The following is a 17,390-nucleotide window of genomic DNA, read 5'->3' on the forward strand; positions in this document are numbered from 1 at the left end:
GACAACAAGGACATTGCCTCCCAATTCAATCATCACTTCAAAGAATCCATCTTAACACTATCCTTCCAGCTATCCAAAAACAGCCCTAAATATAACCCAACCAAATGGCCTGAAAACATCCCATCCTTTACGCTCTCACCAGTTCCCATCTCAACAATTAAAAAACACCTCCTAAAACTGAAACCTACCACCCTTACTGCTGACAATCTACCAGCACCCTTCCTAAAAATAGCTGATGAATCCTTATCCTACCCTATTTCTAGTCTTATCAATTGCTCCATACAAGAAGCACATGTCCCACAGCTATGGAAGGTATTATAAATTATTCCACTACATAAAGGTGGAAACTCTTACAAATACTCACATTATCGCAGCATTGCCATTCTATATCCCCCTCATCTTAAATACTAGAGAAATGTATACATTCTCAGGTAACACAGTTCCTAAACTCACACCATCTCATCTCTCCCACACAGCATGGCTTCCGACACCACCATAGCACAACTACTGCTTTGCTCTCTTTCACCAGTCTGATCTACCAGCAGATAACTTTGTATCTGCAATATTTCTAGACCTCTCCAAAGCATTTGCCATTGTGTCTCATTCCTTACTACTAGACACCCTGACATCCCTATCCTTTGCCCCTTCTGCTATAGCCTGGTTTAAAAGCTATCTGTCAAATAGGCAACAATCTGCCCAATGGCAAAGAGTACTATCCACCCCCTTGCTCCCAACTACCATAGGTGTACCACAAGGCTCAATATTAGGCCCACTTCATTTCTCCATATTTACCAGTAATCTCCATACCACCACACAGCATGCTTCACTTATACAATATGCTAACGATTCAACTCGTATCTGTTCAGCTCCATCACTTCCCACCCTACAACTCCTCACCCAGGAATCCTTTGGCTCTCTGGAAAGTTGGACCACTCAGATCCAACTTATCCTAAACCCTAATAAAACCAAATTACAACTTTTCACCCCCAACAAAATCATTTCCACACTCTATCCTTCACTGTCTCCTCCAAACATGGCACTATTATCTCTCGCTCTGACCATACCAAAGTCCTAGGCATTGAAACTGATAAAAATCTACACTTCGAATTCCACATTTCATAAACTATCAAAAAAGTCCATAAAAAATGGGAACACTATATATAGACACAGGAACTCCCTCTCGAAACAAGCATGGATTACCCTATTCCAAACTCACCTCTTGTCTACCCTAATGTATGCTGCTCCAATTCTTACCCAGCTTAGAAAACTTGACCTTGCCAGACTTGAATCATGTTATAATAAAATTGCCAAGTTTGCAAACAACTCCTCTTTTAGAACCCACCATTGCCAGGCTGTAAGGGAACTGCAGTGGCTGAAACTTCCCCAGCTACTAATCTATCACTAATTAGTCATTGCCTACAATGTGGGAATACATCCAGAAAAAAAACACTGCACTAGGCCAACTTCTCACCCACTATAATACAAATCCTCCTCTTCAATCTTCCAACAAACCCTCCTCTGTATCTCTAGGGCGAACAATACTGCAGGAAAAGCACTGTTCTCCCGCTCCATAGGTAGAACCTGGAACAATCTCACTCCTGCCCTGATTTCTGCCCCTACCTCTTCTCACTTAAAAAAAACTCACTTAGAACACATTTAAAAGAATAAGTGGCTATGCCTATGTATAATATAAGTCCTCAAATTATTCCACTTGTATACCTCACTTCCTAATATACCTACTGTAATATATATTACAGTGTAGGTCTTCTAATGCTGACTGAATTTGTATACTTATTCTGTTATTAACCATGTGTAACTATTTTTTCCTGTATATATAGGTCTTATGTCTTCCTCTCTATACTGTATTTTAACATAGTTTGAAAATTATTTGTATAATGTATTTTAACATTGTATAAAATTGTACTTACTGTGGAGCTTTCCCCCAGGCCTCCGCTGAAAATGGACCTGTGTCCAGTCGGACCGTCCTGGTTAACAAATGTAAAATAAATAAAAATAAAATAAATAAATAAAAATGAAATAACCCAGAAAGGTTTTGTAGAGAATTGAGAAATAAAGCAAATGGAATAAAAGCACCACCAAAAGAAATAGCAGTTACATTTTGGAGAAGTATTTATGAACATAAAGATGCTGAATGGATAAAAGAATTAAAAGAAAAAATAAGGAGCTGTAATGTACAGGATATGAAATGGGTTGACGTAGCTACCAGAGAAATAGATACAGAATTAAGAAAAGGCAAAAACTGGAAAACCCCAGCCCTGAATGTAGTACCTAACGTCTGGTTAAAGGTATTAATATCTTTACCCGAAGATTTAACCCGGAGTAAGAATTACTTAAATACTTAAATGTGCATCCTGAACAGACACCAGACTTGGTTAACAAGAGGAAAAATTGTGAATCTGCAAGCCATCTTAAGAAGTAGACAAATAACTTGCCTTCAGACAATATACAAATTATGTATGTGAATTGGTGCAGACAAGAATTTATGATCATTTAGGCAAAAATTCAATGATGGCAGTAGAACAACAGGTAATAAACTCCTATGGAATGAACAAAGGATCATTTATATAAATTTCTTGCTAAATAATGCCCTTTGAAATGTTCATTCCTGGGATGATAATATGCTGTTTGCTGTGGTTCAACTGCAAAGTGATTTGCCACTGTTTCATGGTCACTGTAATATAACTGATCTATCTAGGGTGTATATTGTACATCTGTAAGCACTGCATTATCTGTGAATGTGAGATGCTGTCAAATATTTTTTAATTATATTTTCCTATCTCTCTCTCTGTCTATTCATAGTGTTCAGGTCTTGGTGATGTGCTACAGCCATTTTTGAATTCCTAGCTGCTGTTTTTGTTTTATTTTTCTTTTTTTGTTCCATTAGCTTAGTGATTGCTTCTACAGTGCACTCCTGCTTGCATGCAATCAAATCAGTGGCTACCCCAGAGTAAACCTCGATGCAAGACAATACCCCAGTCAGAATAAACCTCGACTGCAACACAATACATTTCAGCCCACAAATCTACAAGCCAGACATACACAGAATAAAGCTAACTTCCAGGAAAATAACTATGTGCATATTGCTGTCTGACAGTACTTTGTAATTAAGGCTGTAAGCACATCACCGAATCCTAGTAGTGTGTTAGCCCTGTTAGTTCCATGCTGTTCTACCCTGTTAGTTCTCTGTCTAACTTTGCTAGATATCTTGAAATAGAGTTGGTAGATTTAATTAATCTCAGCGGCCATGGTGGTGCAGCGGTTAGCGTTGTTGCCTCACAGCAAGAGGTTCTCCGGTTCGATCCTCGGCTGGGGTGGCTTCTGTGCAGAGTCTGCATGTCCTCCCTGTGGTCGCGTGGGTTTCCTTCCACATCCCAAAGACATGCTGTAGGTGGATTGGACACGCTAAAGTGGCCCTAGGTGTGAGTGTGAGCCTTCTGTGGAAGGTTGGGTGCCGGGCTGGCAACTCGACACTCTAAAAACTCCACTGCCAATCATGAGCGGACGGGTGATCCGCTGTGGCGACCCCTAACCGGGAAAAAGCCGAAAGAAGAAAGAAAAAGATTTAAAGATTTAATTAATCTATACAGGTAATTTGGGTTTAACTGCGATATGCTGCCATTTTTCCTGTGGCCAGTACATCTTTATAATCTGTCATGGCTAAGTGGTAAATTACTTTGTCTATGGTTTGCAGGGTCCTGGATTTGAGCCTTGCAGAGGCTGTTTATTTTCCCTGCTAGACAGGGGTCCAGGAAAGTAAATAGCGTGGGAAGAAATAGCCAGGGAATTGTTATGGCTAGGCTTGTATAGACCCTAGGGCCGATAGCCTAGTACCAACTTATGAACCTATAAGAGCAATACATCCTGCTCCACTTACCTGTAGATTTCACTGATTGTTTTTCTTGGGTTTGGCACATTTCTGATCCTGTTCCAAAACAACCATTATACTAACTTTGCCCCTGACTGCCATAACAATATTAAAAAGAAGCTCCAACCTGTTGCTCTTCCTACCCACTACATCCTAACTCAGTGTGGAGATATACTTCCAAACCCTGGCCCCTCCCCTGCCTCTTGTAACCCCACTAACTCCTTAAAATCCCTAAACTTCGCTACCATCAGTCTTCAAAGCATAAGAAACAAAATTCCACATCTGCATGCCTGATTAAGCCAAAATAGACCCGACTTCACTAACATTACACAGACCTGGCTAAAACCATACTTCAAAGATGCTGTATTCCTCCCCCCTAGCTATACATGCCTTAGAACAGACAGACTTCAAAAAAAAAAAAAAAAGGCGGTGGTACCCCCTTAATGTATCCAAATAACTACACTGTAGTTCCAGACACAAAACTTATGCTACAGTTCAACACTGCAGAGATACTTGTCACCTTCCTAAAACTGAGTAACTGTAAAAGCCTTTGTATTATTGTCATATACATGGCCCAGGCAGTAATCTTCCACTACTAGAAGATATACTTGCCTGGACAACCAACAATATTAAAAACTAAACTATCATATTAGTTGATGTCAATATTAATTGGCTCGACATCTCTAATCACGACCCTTTCACTAACATTAACCTACACATTTATACCCAGCTAATTACCAATATAACCGGACCCAATAACAGCAATAAAGGTTCTATCCTGGATTGGATCCTGGTTTCTGACCCTAACAAAATCTCCTCTGGAACACTATCAAATAGTACTAGTGACCACTTACCAGCCTTTATAACATGTAAGACCACCTCAATACCAAGTAAATACCAATTTAAGCAAACCAGATATTTATCTCACTTCTCCCCCAATACCTTTAATGAAATCTTACAAAGCATCAACTAGACTCCATTAAAATATATCCCACTTAATGAAGCTGTTGAATTCTTTAATTCTACATTTCTTAGGATCTTAAACAGCCTAGCCCCACTCAGTCTAAAAAAAGAGTCAAAGCAAAACATGCCTGCCAGCTGGATTACCAAATCCACAAAGCAAATTATGACTGCAAGGGACAAAGCCTGGAAAGCTTGGCAGAAAAACAAAAATACTTCTGACCTCATTCAGTATAAACAGCTATGTAATCAAGCAAAATGACTAGTGGTCAAAAATAAAAAAAAAATACTTCCAAAGTCTTCAAGACCAACACAAACAAAACCAAAAGAAATTATGGGGTGCAATCAACTCCTTACTTCACCCAGGTACAAATAATAATCCATGCCCAAACACGGATAAAACACCCACTGAGTTAGCCTCACTGTAACTCATATTTTATTCACATCACTGCCAAGTTTACCACCATCTTCCCACCAATAAACCCAAACCACCAGATCCACCATCATCACATTCCTTGACTTCTCTACCTGCTTTCTCATTCTCACCTATACCAACCTACACTATAAAAACACTCCTTCATAAACTGAAACCAAGTACTAATGCACCAGATAACTTACCTGTGGAATTCTTACAACTATCTGCATCCTCCATTGCCTACCCCCCATCAGCATTCTCCTCAAAAGGTCAAGTCAGGAGTCACTTGTACCAGACATCTGGAAAAAAGCATTTGTTCTCCCACTTCATAAAGGGGGTAACAACTCTGTCTGTCTTTTGGCTTTTCCCCGGTTAGGGGTCGCCACAGCGCAACTCCGGTCCGCTAATGACTGGCAGTAGATTTTCACGAACGCCGAAGTGCCAGCTCGACGTTCAACCTTCAATGAAGGCACGCCCATTTATGCATGTCTTTCGAACGCCCACCAAACCGCGGGGAGGACATGCAGACTCCACACAGAAGGCACTCCCACACTCCAGCCGAGAATCGAATGGGAGAATCTCCTGCTGTGAGGCAACAATGCTACCGCTGAAAAACTCTGAAATCTCTAATTTCTGACCCATCGCCATTCTTTCTCATATCTCCAAAATATTTGAAAAGCGTTTTCACATTCAGCTTCTTGATTATCTGGTTAAAAAACAAATCCATTCCCCCACTCAACATGGCTAGCACAGCTCTCATTTCCTTTATGGACACAGTAAATAGAGTTTGTGATTCTGGTTACATGGTCTTTGCTCTCTTTCTTGATCTATCGAAGGCCTTTGATACAGTTTCCCATCGCCTTCTGCTCACTAAACTCTCCTACTTGGGTATCTCACCCCCAATCTTACACTGGTTTTCTAACTATCTCACGAACAAGCAACAATCAACTATATGGCAACATTCCTTTGCTCCCTTCCTCAACACAACCACAGGTGAACCCCAAGGATCCATACTGGGTCCCCTCCTATTTAGTATATTTATCAGCAACTTCCATACCACTCTTACTCATGGCACTGTTATCTAATACGCAAATGATTCTACAATCTGCACTGCCAAATCCATCACCGAGTTACAACTTCTTACTCAAGATGCCTTTATGTTAACCGAAACCTGGATGTCAAAGAACCATCTTGCCCTATACCCCAATTATTTGACCAAAAGCTTTTGAAATGCAGGAAATTGCAATTAGAAATTGCTTACTTTCAAGAATGTCTCCTTAAGAAGATTGTACCCAAGGGTTGCGGCAATGGCAAAATCCCATAGGATTAATTTACAAACCAGCCTTTTATAGTGAACTGTTAAGCCTGTTCAATAAGCAAGGGTTTGAATTCTTGGATACGTTGATTAAAAACTACTCTGCACAAGTTGAAATTCTACAGAATGAATTAGAGGCATTGGAGCATGAAATTACTAATGACTGTGACTTTCAAAGGTACAAATACGATTATACTCATATTTTTACTAGTATTGATCATGTCATTAATAAATCCATTGAAATTAAGAAGAAGAAAATCATAAGAGATGCTACAGATTATTCCAAAGAAACGGCATATCCAGTTCCTAATAATAACTCAGTGAAAACGGATCTATAAGTTAATGTAAATGGTGCTGTAGCAACCAATGACGATGGGGAACACCCAAAAGATGACGTTTTTGACCAAGGCGATGAGGATGACAACAGCCAGGCACCCTTTCCAAGGCGCAGTGAAAGAATTCAAAACAACTAGCATGGTCAGAACGGCTTTCACAATGGGGAAAGCCAGTTCCAGTCAGGATTTTCAAGGGGGCAGAAACCAAAGGAATCAGCACCTCCCACAGAAGAACAGGAATCAGAAATGGAAGAACAAGAACCAGAAACAGAGGAAGAGGTAAATAACATTAGCTTTGAAATCATAACTAGCTCTAGTGGTGATTTCAAAGTGTATAACTTTTCTTCTGTGCATGTCACCAAAGCTATGGTTGATGCGCTTGCAAAGGGGCGGCTAGAAAAGTGACTGATTTAAAACTATTTGTTCGGAAAAATCAATCTGGCAATGTTATTTGGTAATAATACTGTAATGCTTACAGATGTACAGTATACACTCTAGATAGATCAGTTACATTACAAGTGACCATGAAACAGTGGCAAATCACTTTGCAGTTGAACCACAGCAAACAGCATATTATCATCCTAGGAACAAACATTTCAAAGGGCATTATTTAGCAAGAAATATATATTACAGTCTAGGTCTTCTCCTAATGCTGATTGAATTTGTATACTTATTCTGTTATTAACCATGTGTAACTATTTTTCCTGTATGTGTATATGTGTGTATATGTATGTATGTATGTATATATATATATATATATATATATATATATATATATATATATATATACATGTCTTGTTTTGTCTTCTGCTGTATACTGTATTTTAACATTGCTTGGAAAATTATCTACATACTGTATTTTAACATATTGTTTAAAATTTTACTTACTGTGGAGCTTTTCTCCCCGGGCCTCTGCTGAAAATGGACCTGTGTCCAGTCAGACCATCCCGGTTGACAAATGTAAAATAAATAAAAATAAAATAACCCAGAAACATTTTGTAGAGAATTGGAGAAATAAAGCAAACAGCATAAAAGCACCACCAAAAGAAAGTTACATAGGTTGGTACTGGGCTATCTGCCCGAAGGCATATATTAGCCCAGTCACGGTGTGCGGTATTCACCGCCCCTTTAGTAGTTCCCTAGACCCTTGTACTAGCAGCTAGTATCCTTGGCCCCTATCTAGTAGTGCTGTTGGTGTGATCCCCGGTGTGAACTTTCTGTTTCCCATCCACTCATCAAGGTTCCTCTTGAAGAGTGATAGTGAGGGGCTCTGTCTTATGTAGATCAGGACCCTGTTCCATAGTAAGGGAAGTCTCTGCGAAGGGAATCTATCCATCCAGCATGTTCTATTCATTGCTGTGTTGAGGTTTATATCCCTAGAGCTTGTAGCTCGAGTAGATTTGGTTTTGCTAAGATGGAGCATGTTCAACAATTCTGGGTTGGACATGGCTCTGTACGTTAGACAGAAATCGCCTCTGAGAAAGCGGTATGCAACAGGGAACAGTCTTAGCTTTTTCAATCGTGCTGCATAGGGCAACTTTGAGGCCACTAAACCTCTTGGTTAGGTACCTCTGTGGTCTCTCCAGCTGCTGGAGATGTCTAGCCAGGTACATTCCAATTGGTGCATTGTACTCAATAATGGGTCTGATGAGGGAAGAGTAGAGGGGCACCATTACATCCTTAGATCTTGATGCGAACCCTTTTGTGATCAGATGTGTCACATAGGATTTTCTTACCACTTTGGCAACATGGTTATCAAAGGAAAGCTGACTATCTACTTGGGTCCCTAGATCCCTTATTTCTTCTTCAGATTTCAGGATAATTTTGACATTTTGGATAAGTATTTATAAACATAAAGATGTTAAATGGATAAAAGAATTAAAAGAAACAATAAGGAGCTGTAATGTACAGGATTTGAAATGGGTTGACGTAGCTGCCAGAGAAAATGATACAAAATTAACAAAAGGCAATAACTGGAAAACCCCAGCCCTGAATATAGTACCCAACATCTGGTTAAAGGTATTAACATCTTTACTCAAAGATTTAACCCTGAGTAAGAATTACTTAAATACTTAAATGTGCATCCTGAACAGACACCAGACTTGGTTAACAAGAGGAAAAACTGCAAATCTGCAAGCCATCTTAAGAAGTATAGACTAATAACTTGCCTTCAGAAAATATACAAATTATATACGGGAACTGGTGCAGACAAGAATTTATGATCATTTAGGCAAAACTTCAATGATGGCAGTAGAACAATAAGTAATAAACAACTCCTGTGGAACTAAGGATCATTACAGTTGGTATATTAGGAAGTGAGCTATATAAGTGGAATAATTTGAGGACTTATGTAATACATGGGCATAGCCACTTATTCTTTAAGTGTGTTCTAAGTGAGTTTTTTTAAGTGAGAAGAGGTAGGGGCAGAAATCAGAGCAGGAGGGAGATTGTTCCAGGTTCTACCTATGGAGCGGGAGAACAGTGCTTTTCCGGCAGTACTGTTAGCCCTAGAGTTACAGAGGAAGGGTTTGTCGGAAGATCGGAGAGGAGGATTTGTATTATAGTGGGTGAGAAGTTGGCCTAGTGCAGGGTTTTTTTCTGGATGTGTTACCACATTGTAGGCAATGACTAATTAGCAATAGGTTAGTAACTGGGGAAGTTTCAGCCACTGAAGTTCCTTTAGAGCCTGGCAATGGTGGCTTCTAAAGGCAGAGTTGTTCGGAAACTTGGCAATTTTATTATATATAGTGTTCCCATTTTTTATGGACCTTTTTGACAGTTTGTGAAATGTGGACTTTGAAGTGTAGATTTTTATCAATTTCATTGCCTAGGACTTTGGTATGGTCAGAGGGAGAGATAATATTGCCATTTTTGGAAGAGACAGTGAAGGATAGAGGGGTGGAAATGGTTTTGTTGGGGGTGAAAAGTTGTAATTTGCTTTTATTAGGGTTTAGGTTAAGTTGGATCCGAGTGATCCAACTTTCCAGAGAGCCAAAGGATTCCTGGGTGAGTTGTAGTAGAGTGGGAAGTGATGGAGCTGAACAGATAAGAGTTGAATCATCAGAATATTGTATAAGTGAAGCATGCCGTGTGGTGGTATGGAGAGTATTGGTAAATATGGAGAAAATAAGTGGAGCTAATATGGAGCCTAGTGGTACACCTATGGTAGTTGTGAGCAATGGGGGGATAGTACACTTTGCCATTGGGCAGATTGTTGCCTATATGACAGATAGCATTTAAACCAGGCTATAGCAGATGGGGCAAAGTATAGGGATGTCAGGGTGTCTAGTAGTAAGGAATGTGAAACCATGTCAAATGCTTTGGAGAGGTCTAGAAATATTGCAGATACAAAGTTATTATTATTTCTATGTTGATCAGATTGGTGAGAGAGAGCAGAGCAGAGGTTGTGCTATGGTGTTGTTGGTAGCCATGCTGTGTGGGAGAGAGGAGATGGTGTGAGTTTAGGAACTGTGTTTCCTGAGAATGTATACAATTCTCTAGTATTTTAGATAAGGGGGATATAGAATGGCAATGTGGCGATAATTTGAGTATTTGTAAGTTTCTGCCTTTATGTAGTGGAATAACGTATGATACCTTCCATAGCTGTGTGACATATGCTTCTTGGAGCGCTTGATAAGACTAGGTAGGATAAGGATTCAGTAGCTATTTTTAGGAAGTAGGCTGGTAGACTGTCAGCAGCAAGGGTGGTAAGATTCAGTTTTAAGAGGTGTTTTTTAATTGTTGAGATGGGAACAGGTGAGAGCATAAAGGATGGGATGTTGTCAGGGCATTTGGATGGGTTATATGTAGCGCTGTTTTTGGATAGTTGGGAGGAAAGTGTTAAGATGGATTCTGTGAAGTGGTGATTGAATTGGGAGGCAATGCCCTTGTTGTCATTCGTGGAGTTAGGAGTGGAAGTGGTACTTTTGCCTGGTTTAGGAGACAGTTAATGGCATGCCAAAACTTTTGGGGATCTTTTGAATGTTTGTTTTGGATACTGAAGTAATTTTGTCTATCAAGTTTAGTTTGTGTTTTGGCCTGATTTCTATGCTGTAGGCAACTTTGTTTGGCTAGGCTAATATTGTATTTCTTCCAAATTTTCCAAGCCTTATTCCTTGACTTTAGAAGGGCTCTAGTTTCCCTAGTTAGCCATGGTGCATAATGTGCCTTGGCTCCTATTTTCCTAACTGGTATGAGTCTATCAAGGATATTAATGAGAATATTGTTGAAGTAGTCAACAGTTTGGTCTAGATTTAGGGTTAGTAGTAGTTTCCAGTTATTATGTTTTAGAATACTGTTTAGTTCTTGTACACTTAGTTTACAATCGTCTCTGAATTGTCTAAAATCAATGGGTTTGGCTATGTTGGTACGTTTCCGCAGGAGGAAGGTGGGGGAGAAGGTCACCAAGACCATCAGGAAGGCATCCTGTCTGATGGTTTTGTTTGGGGCAGTAAACTAGTGTCCAATGTAGAATAGACTGTTTGTGTTTTTTTTTTTGTCGATTCTAGTGGGTTCTTGGATAAGTTGGGTAAAACTGTAAAGACTAACATGGTTAGTGGGGTTGTTAGAGGTACGGGCTGACCACAGTGTTCAGGTCATCTAGTAAGATGGTTTCTTGGGGGAGATTATCTGTGGCCCATTGTTACATTTCTTCAATGATGGGAGAGTTATTACCTGGAGGACTATAACAGCAGAGAATGATGACAGTTTTTGTCTCATTTATGCTTAGTGCTGATCCTAAAGTTACGCTATTTTGAAATTTAGGTATGCGGGGTTTGTAGAGGTTTGATGTTGATTTTATTTTTGTAGAGGACAGCAACCCCTCCTCCCTTTTTGTCCACTCTATCAGTCTTAGGATATTATATCCTGGTGGGAGAATTTCTTCATTTTGGGTACTAGATTTTAGCCACATCTCGGTAATGTGAGCTATAAAAGAGTGTACGTCAGAAAGTTTGTTAGAGATACTTCTGACATTGACATTCAGAATCAATGGGTCAGACATTTGCTTGGCAGAGAGTAGAGTTTTGTAGTCCAGGGTTTGGGTCTATGTCTCCAGATATAAGTAGATTTTTAGTGATAAACAGTATGTATTTAATTGTGTGCACTATGTCTATGTTGGATCTAAATGATGTTTTTCTAGGGTAAGATGGTGTTATGTGAGACTTATTAATGTGTAGAATTGAGATGTCTTTATAAAGTAATAACCAATATACAAGCTACTACCTTGAACAAACTCCAACAAACTTACCACAAAATTGCAAGATTCATTACTAACTCCTCCTACAACTCCCATCACTGCCTTGCCCTGATCTCATTACAATGGCTTGAATTCCTTCAACTAGTGCTACTTTCTCAATTTCAAGTTATACATTCCATTCTATACAGACCTTCTTCCTGCCCAGATCTCACTACCTTTTTTATCTACCTACACCCCTTCTAGAACCCTCTGCACCTCTAACCAGCAACTTCTGAATGTAGATCAACCAAAGAAGAACATATGCAAACGACTATACAACTGCTCAGTAGCCCACACTTGGAACAAACTTCCTCTACACATACACTCCATCATACACCCTGCACACTTTAAAAAGGAACTCAAACTTGACCTTCTCAATACTAAATCTTGTCTCTGCTTAGAACCTACCTAATTCCCCTTTATCAAATGGTGCTTCTTCACTCTGAGCTCCTGTAAGCAAATATACCTTCCGAGGAAGCCTAGGCAATACATCTGATCACTTGTATACAACTTGTTTGTACATATATCAAAAATAGTTAATCTATTTATTTCATTGTGATTATTTCTTAGGGTAATCTAAATATGTTTGATTATGATCAAATTAGTACTGATATGTTTTGGGAGTGTCACTTGGTATTGCTACTTGCTATTTTGTTACCTATGTAATCCTTAATTTATGTAACTGCAGCTTTTCTCCTTGGGTCTCCATTGAAAACAGTCCTCTGGCCCAGCTGGACCAACCCAGTTAACAAATGTCAATAAATAAATAAATAAGAGAAAGGAAAGAAAATGTGTGTGTGTGCATATTTGTTTGAGAAAGTCTCATGTGGAATGATGTGTTTTCTAGTGATATGTTTGTATATAATGATGTGAAGTTTGTTAGGTATGAGAGGGTTAGGAAGAGAAATCCTAGGATTAATGGTATTTTATGAGGGAGTAGTGAATGGTTCTTAGTGGTTTTGGGGTTCAAGTAGAGCTGTGAGTGTGAATGCATGCCAAGTAGATACTATGTACCTTTTTAAAGTAGAAATTTGATGGGGGGTGTGCATGAGGTGCCTTTGATTGGAGGAGGGTGTGGACAGGTGATCTGGGGTTAGAATGTAGAGGTAGTGGGGGCGGGTGGGAAATGGGGGCAGGGTAGGGCAGTGGAGTGAGCCGAGCATAGCGAGGTGAACGGAGCAGGGCTATACCAGTTCTTGAGACTGCAGAAACTATCTATAGGGCTGGTCAGGACAGAACAGTAAAAGGAAAATACCTTTGTAATTAAGTAGGAGTGGGAGGGAGTTGTGCAGGTTTGAGGTGTGGGAGGGGGTAGACACAAAGTAATACAAGGTTGAGAGTCAGAAAAACTGGACTAGGCCAGCTGCTAAAAAGAAAACTGGAAAACCAAACTAAGTAAATTCCAGGCCACTGTAGTGCAGTATCTTCCTAATAACTAGAAATCTTATGCTACTAATCTAGTACTGTGTGGTGAAAAGGACCACCACTTCTACAGGGAAAAACAACTGAAGTATGGGCTACATGTACACAGGTAAACATTTTCCAAGAGAAAGTAGTTTTAAGTAATTGACCTAGGAGTACAATAGGAAGAGAAAAATGGGGAGTGGGGCAGTAGTGTGTACGTGTACAGTGAAAGGGGAAAGAGTCTTCAGCTTAGAGGACAGATTAAATACAACTCTAACATACACTAGTGTAGCTGAAAGCACTTTAGTGTTCCACTGATGCAGGGTCTCTCAGTGCAGGGCAATGAGACAGCCTTGGGTTGACTGGAGGTTGGCCAAGACAAAGGATGAAACTTTTGCTGATGGAAACTGGTGTGACTGAAAGCAGTTTAGTGTTCTACTGATGCAGGGTCTCTCAGTGCAGGGCAATGAGACAGCCTTGGGTTGACTGGAGGTTGGCCAAGACACAGGATGAAACTTTTGCTGAGGGGAATGCGAGCATACTACTGGGGATTCCTATGAAGCAAGGCAGAAAAGCTAAGTCAAAAGATGGTGCCTTTCTACTTATTTATGATTTGTTTATTCTGTACTGTTTCTTTTTATCTGCATATTTTATAACTCTCTACCTGTGCTAATATTTTTGGTCATTATTGGAAATGGTGTACGATAGCACCTGGTCTGGTTTCCTACTGTGTGTTGCTTTACTACATTTTTATTTCCAAGTATTTTGATTATCTGATCCCTTTTATATATTCTTCAAACAGTGATACTTTTCATCTTAATTGCTTTATAGTTTTCCATTTTTGATGATTGTGTAGTGGCATTCTACTTGTCTTCCTTTCCTTTGTTGCTGTGTGTTTCTGTGATAACACTATCCATTATTAGTTTAGCTGCACAGTAATGTATCCTATTTATTTCTATCACATGACTTTCTAATAGTCCTGCCTATTGTGTTCATCTGTTTTACCTCAGTATAATCTAGCTAGTAATGCTACAATGTGATTTTCCATTTTCTTAAAGGAAAAGGTTTCAGAAAATCTCTTGCACCCTCAGAAGTTAAACATCAAAGTCTCTCTGTATTAACAAAAAGTCAGGAAAAATGCTGTATATTTCCCATTTTCAGATTTCAGATGCGATGAGATTGTGCCTTCTCTGTCTGTCGAGCATTAAATTACATTTTCTTGACAGCAAGAGGAAATACACGTCTACAGTCTACCCTTTGAAAGAATTTAATGTTCTGTCCATGCCCACCTGATCATGAAGGGATTCACATCCAGATCTAGTGAAGTCATTGTTCCCCTGTACTCTTCACTTATCAGACCAATGATCGAGTACAATGCCCCATTCGGGATGTATCTCACCCGACATCTGCAGCAATTGGAGAGGCCCCAAAAGTTCCTCACCAAAAGGATAAAGGGACTCCAAACTCTGTCATATGCTGCCAGATTGAAGAAACTCCAGCTCTATTCAGTCGCATACCGTCTGCACAGAGGTGACATGTGCCTGACATACAAGGCCATGTCCAACCCGGAATTAATGGACATGCTCCACCTCAAAAAATCCAAATCCACCAAAACCACTAGAGCAAGCGACTTAAACCTTAGCACGGACATAAATAGGACGTGCTGGAGGGATAGATTTATCAAGACAAACAACGTTCTCAGTAGAAAAAACACTTTAATGTGAAGAGCAAAGCTTTCAGATAAAATCCTTCATCAATACTGAAAATACAAATGCAGAGTATATATAGGTCTAAAAAAGTCATATGACCGGCAGCCAAGAAGTCACATGACTCAACCATTAAAACAAAACATGTAAAAATAAATAAATATGCAAAGCTAAAAAATGCAACAGCATAATGCATATATGAAAACAAAAAACATTTAAAAAAAGCAAGGATGTATATTTTTTTTAAAAAAAAGCATACTTTTATACCTAAAAATCAAATGTACAATCATATACATAAAGAGAAAATCTCATAATCTAGATCTACTCATTCTAACCAAAATAGGTTTAAGGCTGACAGTACTATTCAAACCAGGGGGTGAGTCACTTAGATTGATGGGTGACTCACCCCCTGGTTTGAATAGTACTGTCAGCCTTAAACCTATTTTGGTTAGAATGAGTAGATCTAGATTATGAGATTTTCTCTTTATGTATATGATTGTACATTTGATTTTTAGGTATAAAAGTATGCTTTTTTTTTAAAAAATATACATCCTTGCTTTTTTTAAATGTTTTTTTTTTGTTTTCATATATGCATTATGCTGTTGCATTTTTTAGCTTTGCATATTTATTTATTTTTACATGTTTTGTTTTAATGGTTGAGTCATGTGACTTCTTGGCTGCCGGTCATATGACTTTTTTAGACCTATATATACTCTGCATTTGCATTTGTATTTTCAGTATTGATAAAGAATTTTATCCGAAAGCTTTGCTCTTCACATTAAAGTGGCTTTTCTACTGAGAACGTTGTTTGTCTTGCTGGACCTCTTGGCATTTGTGTTGGGATAGATTTATCACTCAGAGACTCCCTATGCTGTGGAATAAAATCCCGGTCCATGTGAGGCAGAGCACCTCGCTGGTTCTGTTTAAGAGAAATCTTGACCTGTGGATGGGAGATCGTAGGTTTACCCTGGGAATCATCTCTGTGTCACTGCTGGACAGAGGCACAACAAACTAATGGGCACAGTATTTTTTCATATAAGGGGTGGCGTAAGCCACAAAAATTTGGGCTAGACTTATAAATGCCTTAGGGCAGATAGCCTAGTATAAACCTATGAACCTATGTCCCTCACACCTTTTCTCCATTTTTTCAATGCCTTCTTGAATACCACTGCAAATTCCTTCTCCAGGAACAACTTTACAGTCCACTCCATGGATCCTTCTCTAAGGGAGAAATACTTATATAGGTCCAGGGAGTAGTTAGTCCTTACAACCCAATCTGCTGCTTGCATCCCCTCCCCATTTTTCCGATGTGGAAGATCTCCATATATTGCCTGTGTGTGATTTTTTCACCCGTATCATGTCACTCCCCACTCATCTCTTTTAGGCTCTTGTAAGAAGAGTTTCAGTTCCTATAACAACTCCACCCACTTTAAGTAGATCTCCAAATGCATACGTGTGTGATTTGATGACTGCCATGTAAAGTGGAAACATTGCCTCATTGCTTAGGGAGGTTAGCTCAAGCAACGCCATTTGCCTGTATTCAGTTTGGTGCTGCTACTTCATCTGCTTCTGGTGGTCCAAAGTGTGATCACTATACTCGTATCTTTTTCCTGCTCTATTTCCATCCATAGTACAAGTAAAACAAGATTCTGTCTCACAAATGTAATTAAAACTGAGCTTTACGCAGGTGTACATGCTTGTCAGGATCTAGTTATAATTTCATACAAACTTATACAATTCATTCTCTAGCAGGACTATCAGCATGGATCTTACCTGCTGACAATCATCAAGTAATAGAACAATCGAAAGTGATTCAAAATGGAAGGCAAATCGAAATGTTTCAGAATTTGAACCAGGATTTTCAGCTTCTACCACAGATTTCTCTGATAATAGCACCTCAATGGAATCTGAAAGAGAAAGAGTTAAAACTGCATCATTAATAAACACATTCATAGTTTCTTAAAAGTTCACTGTAGAGCGAAACAGAATTACAAAATGGAAATCAGGGTTTTCACACAGTAACTTAGCCTTTTAATCTACTTTCGTGAGGAAATGCAACTAATATTTATCTCTCTCATAAAAAAAGCAAACAAAAATTCTCTACAATAAAGTTGCACAGCTTACATAAATGAA

General features: G+C 39.1%; 1 protein-coding gene across 1 annotated transcript in view; it reads right to left on the reverse strand.

Moving 5' to 3' along the window:
- VPS13C (vacuolar protein sorting 13 homolog C) overlaps window positions 1-17,390 on the reverse strand; it is a 6,956,796-nt gene that overhangs the window by 2,836,981 nt on the left and 4,102,425 nt on the right. The window contains exon 49 of the mRNA XM_044076309.1: window positions 17,031-17,164. Within this exon, the coding sequence (XP_043932244.1) occupies window positions 17,031-17,164 (134 nt within the window). The remainder of the gene's footprint in view (window positions 1-17,030; window positions 17,165-17,390) is intronic.

The sequence above is a fragment of the Protopterus annectens genome, chromosome 7.part0 (genome assembly GCF_019279795.1).
Source record: "Protopterus annectens isolate FY-2018-M chromosome 7.part0, PAN1.0, whole genome shotgun sequence".
Lineage (NCBI taxonomy): Eukaryota > Metazoa > Chordata > Ceratodontiformes > Protopteridae > Protopterus > Protopterus annectens.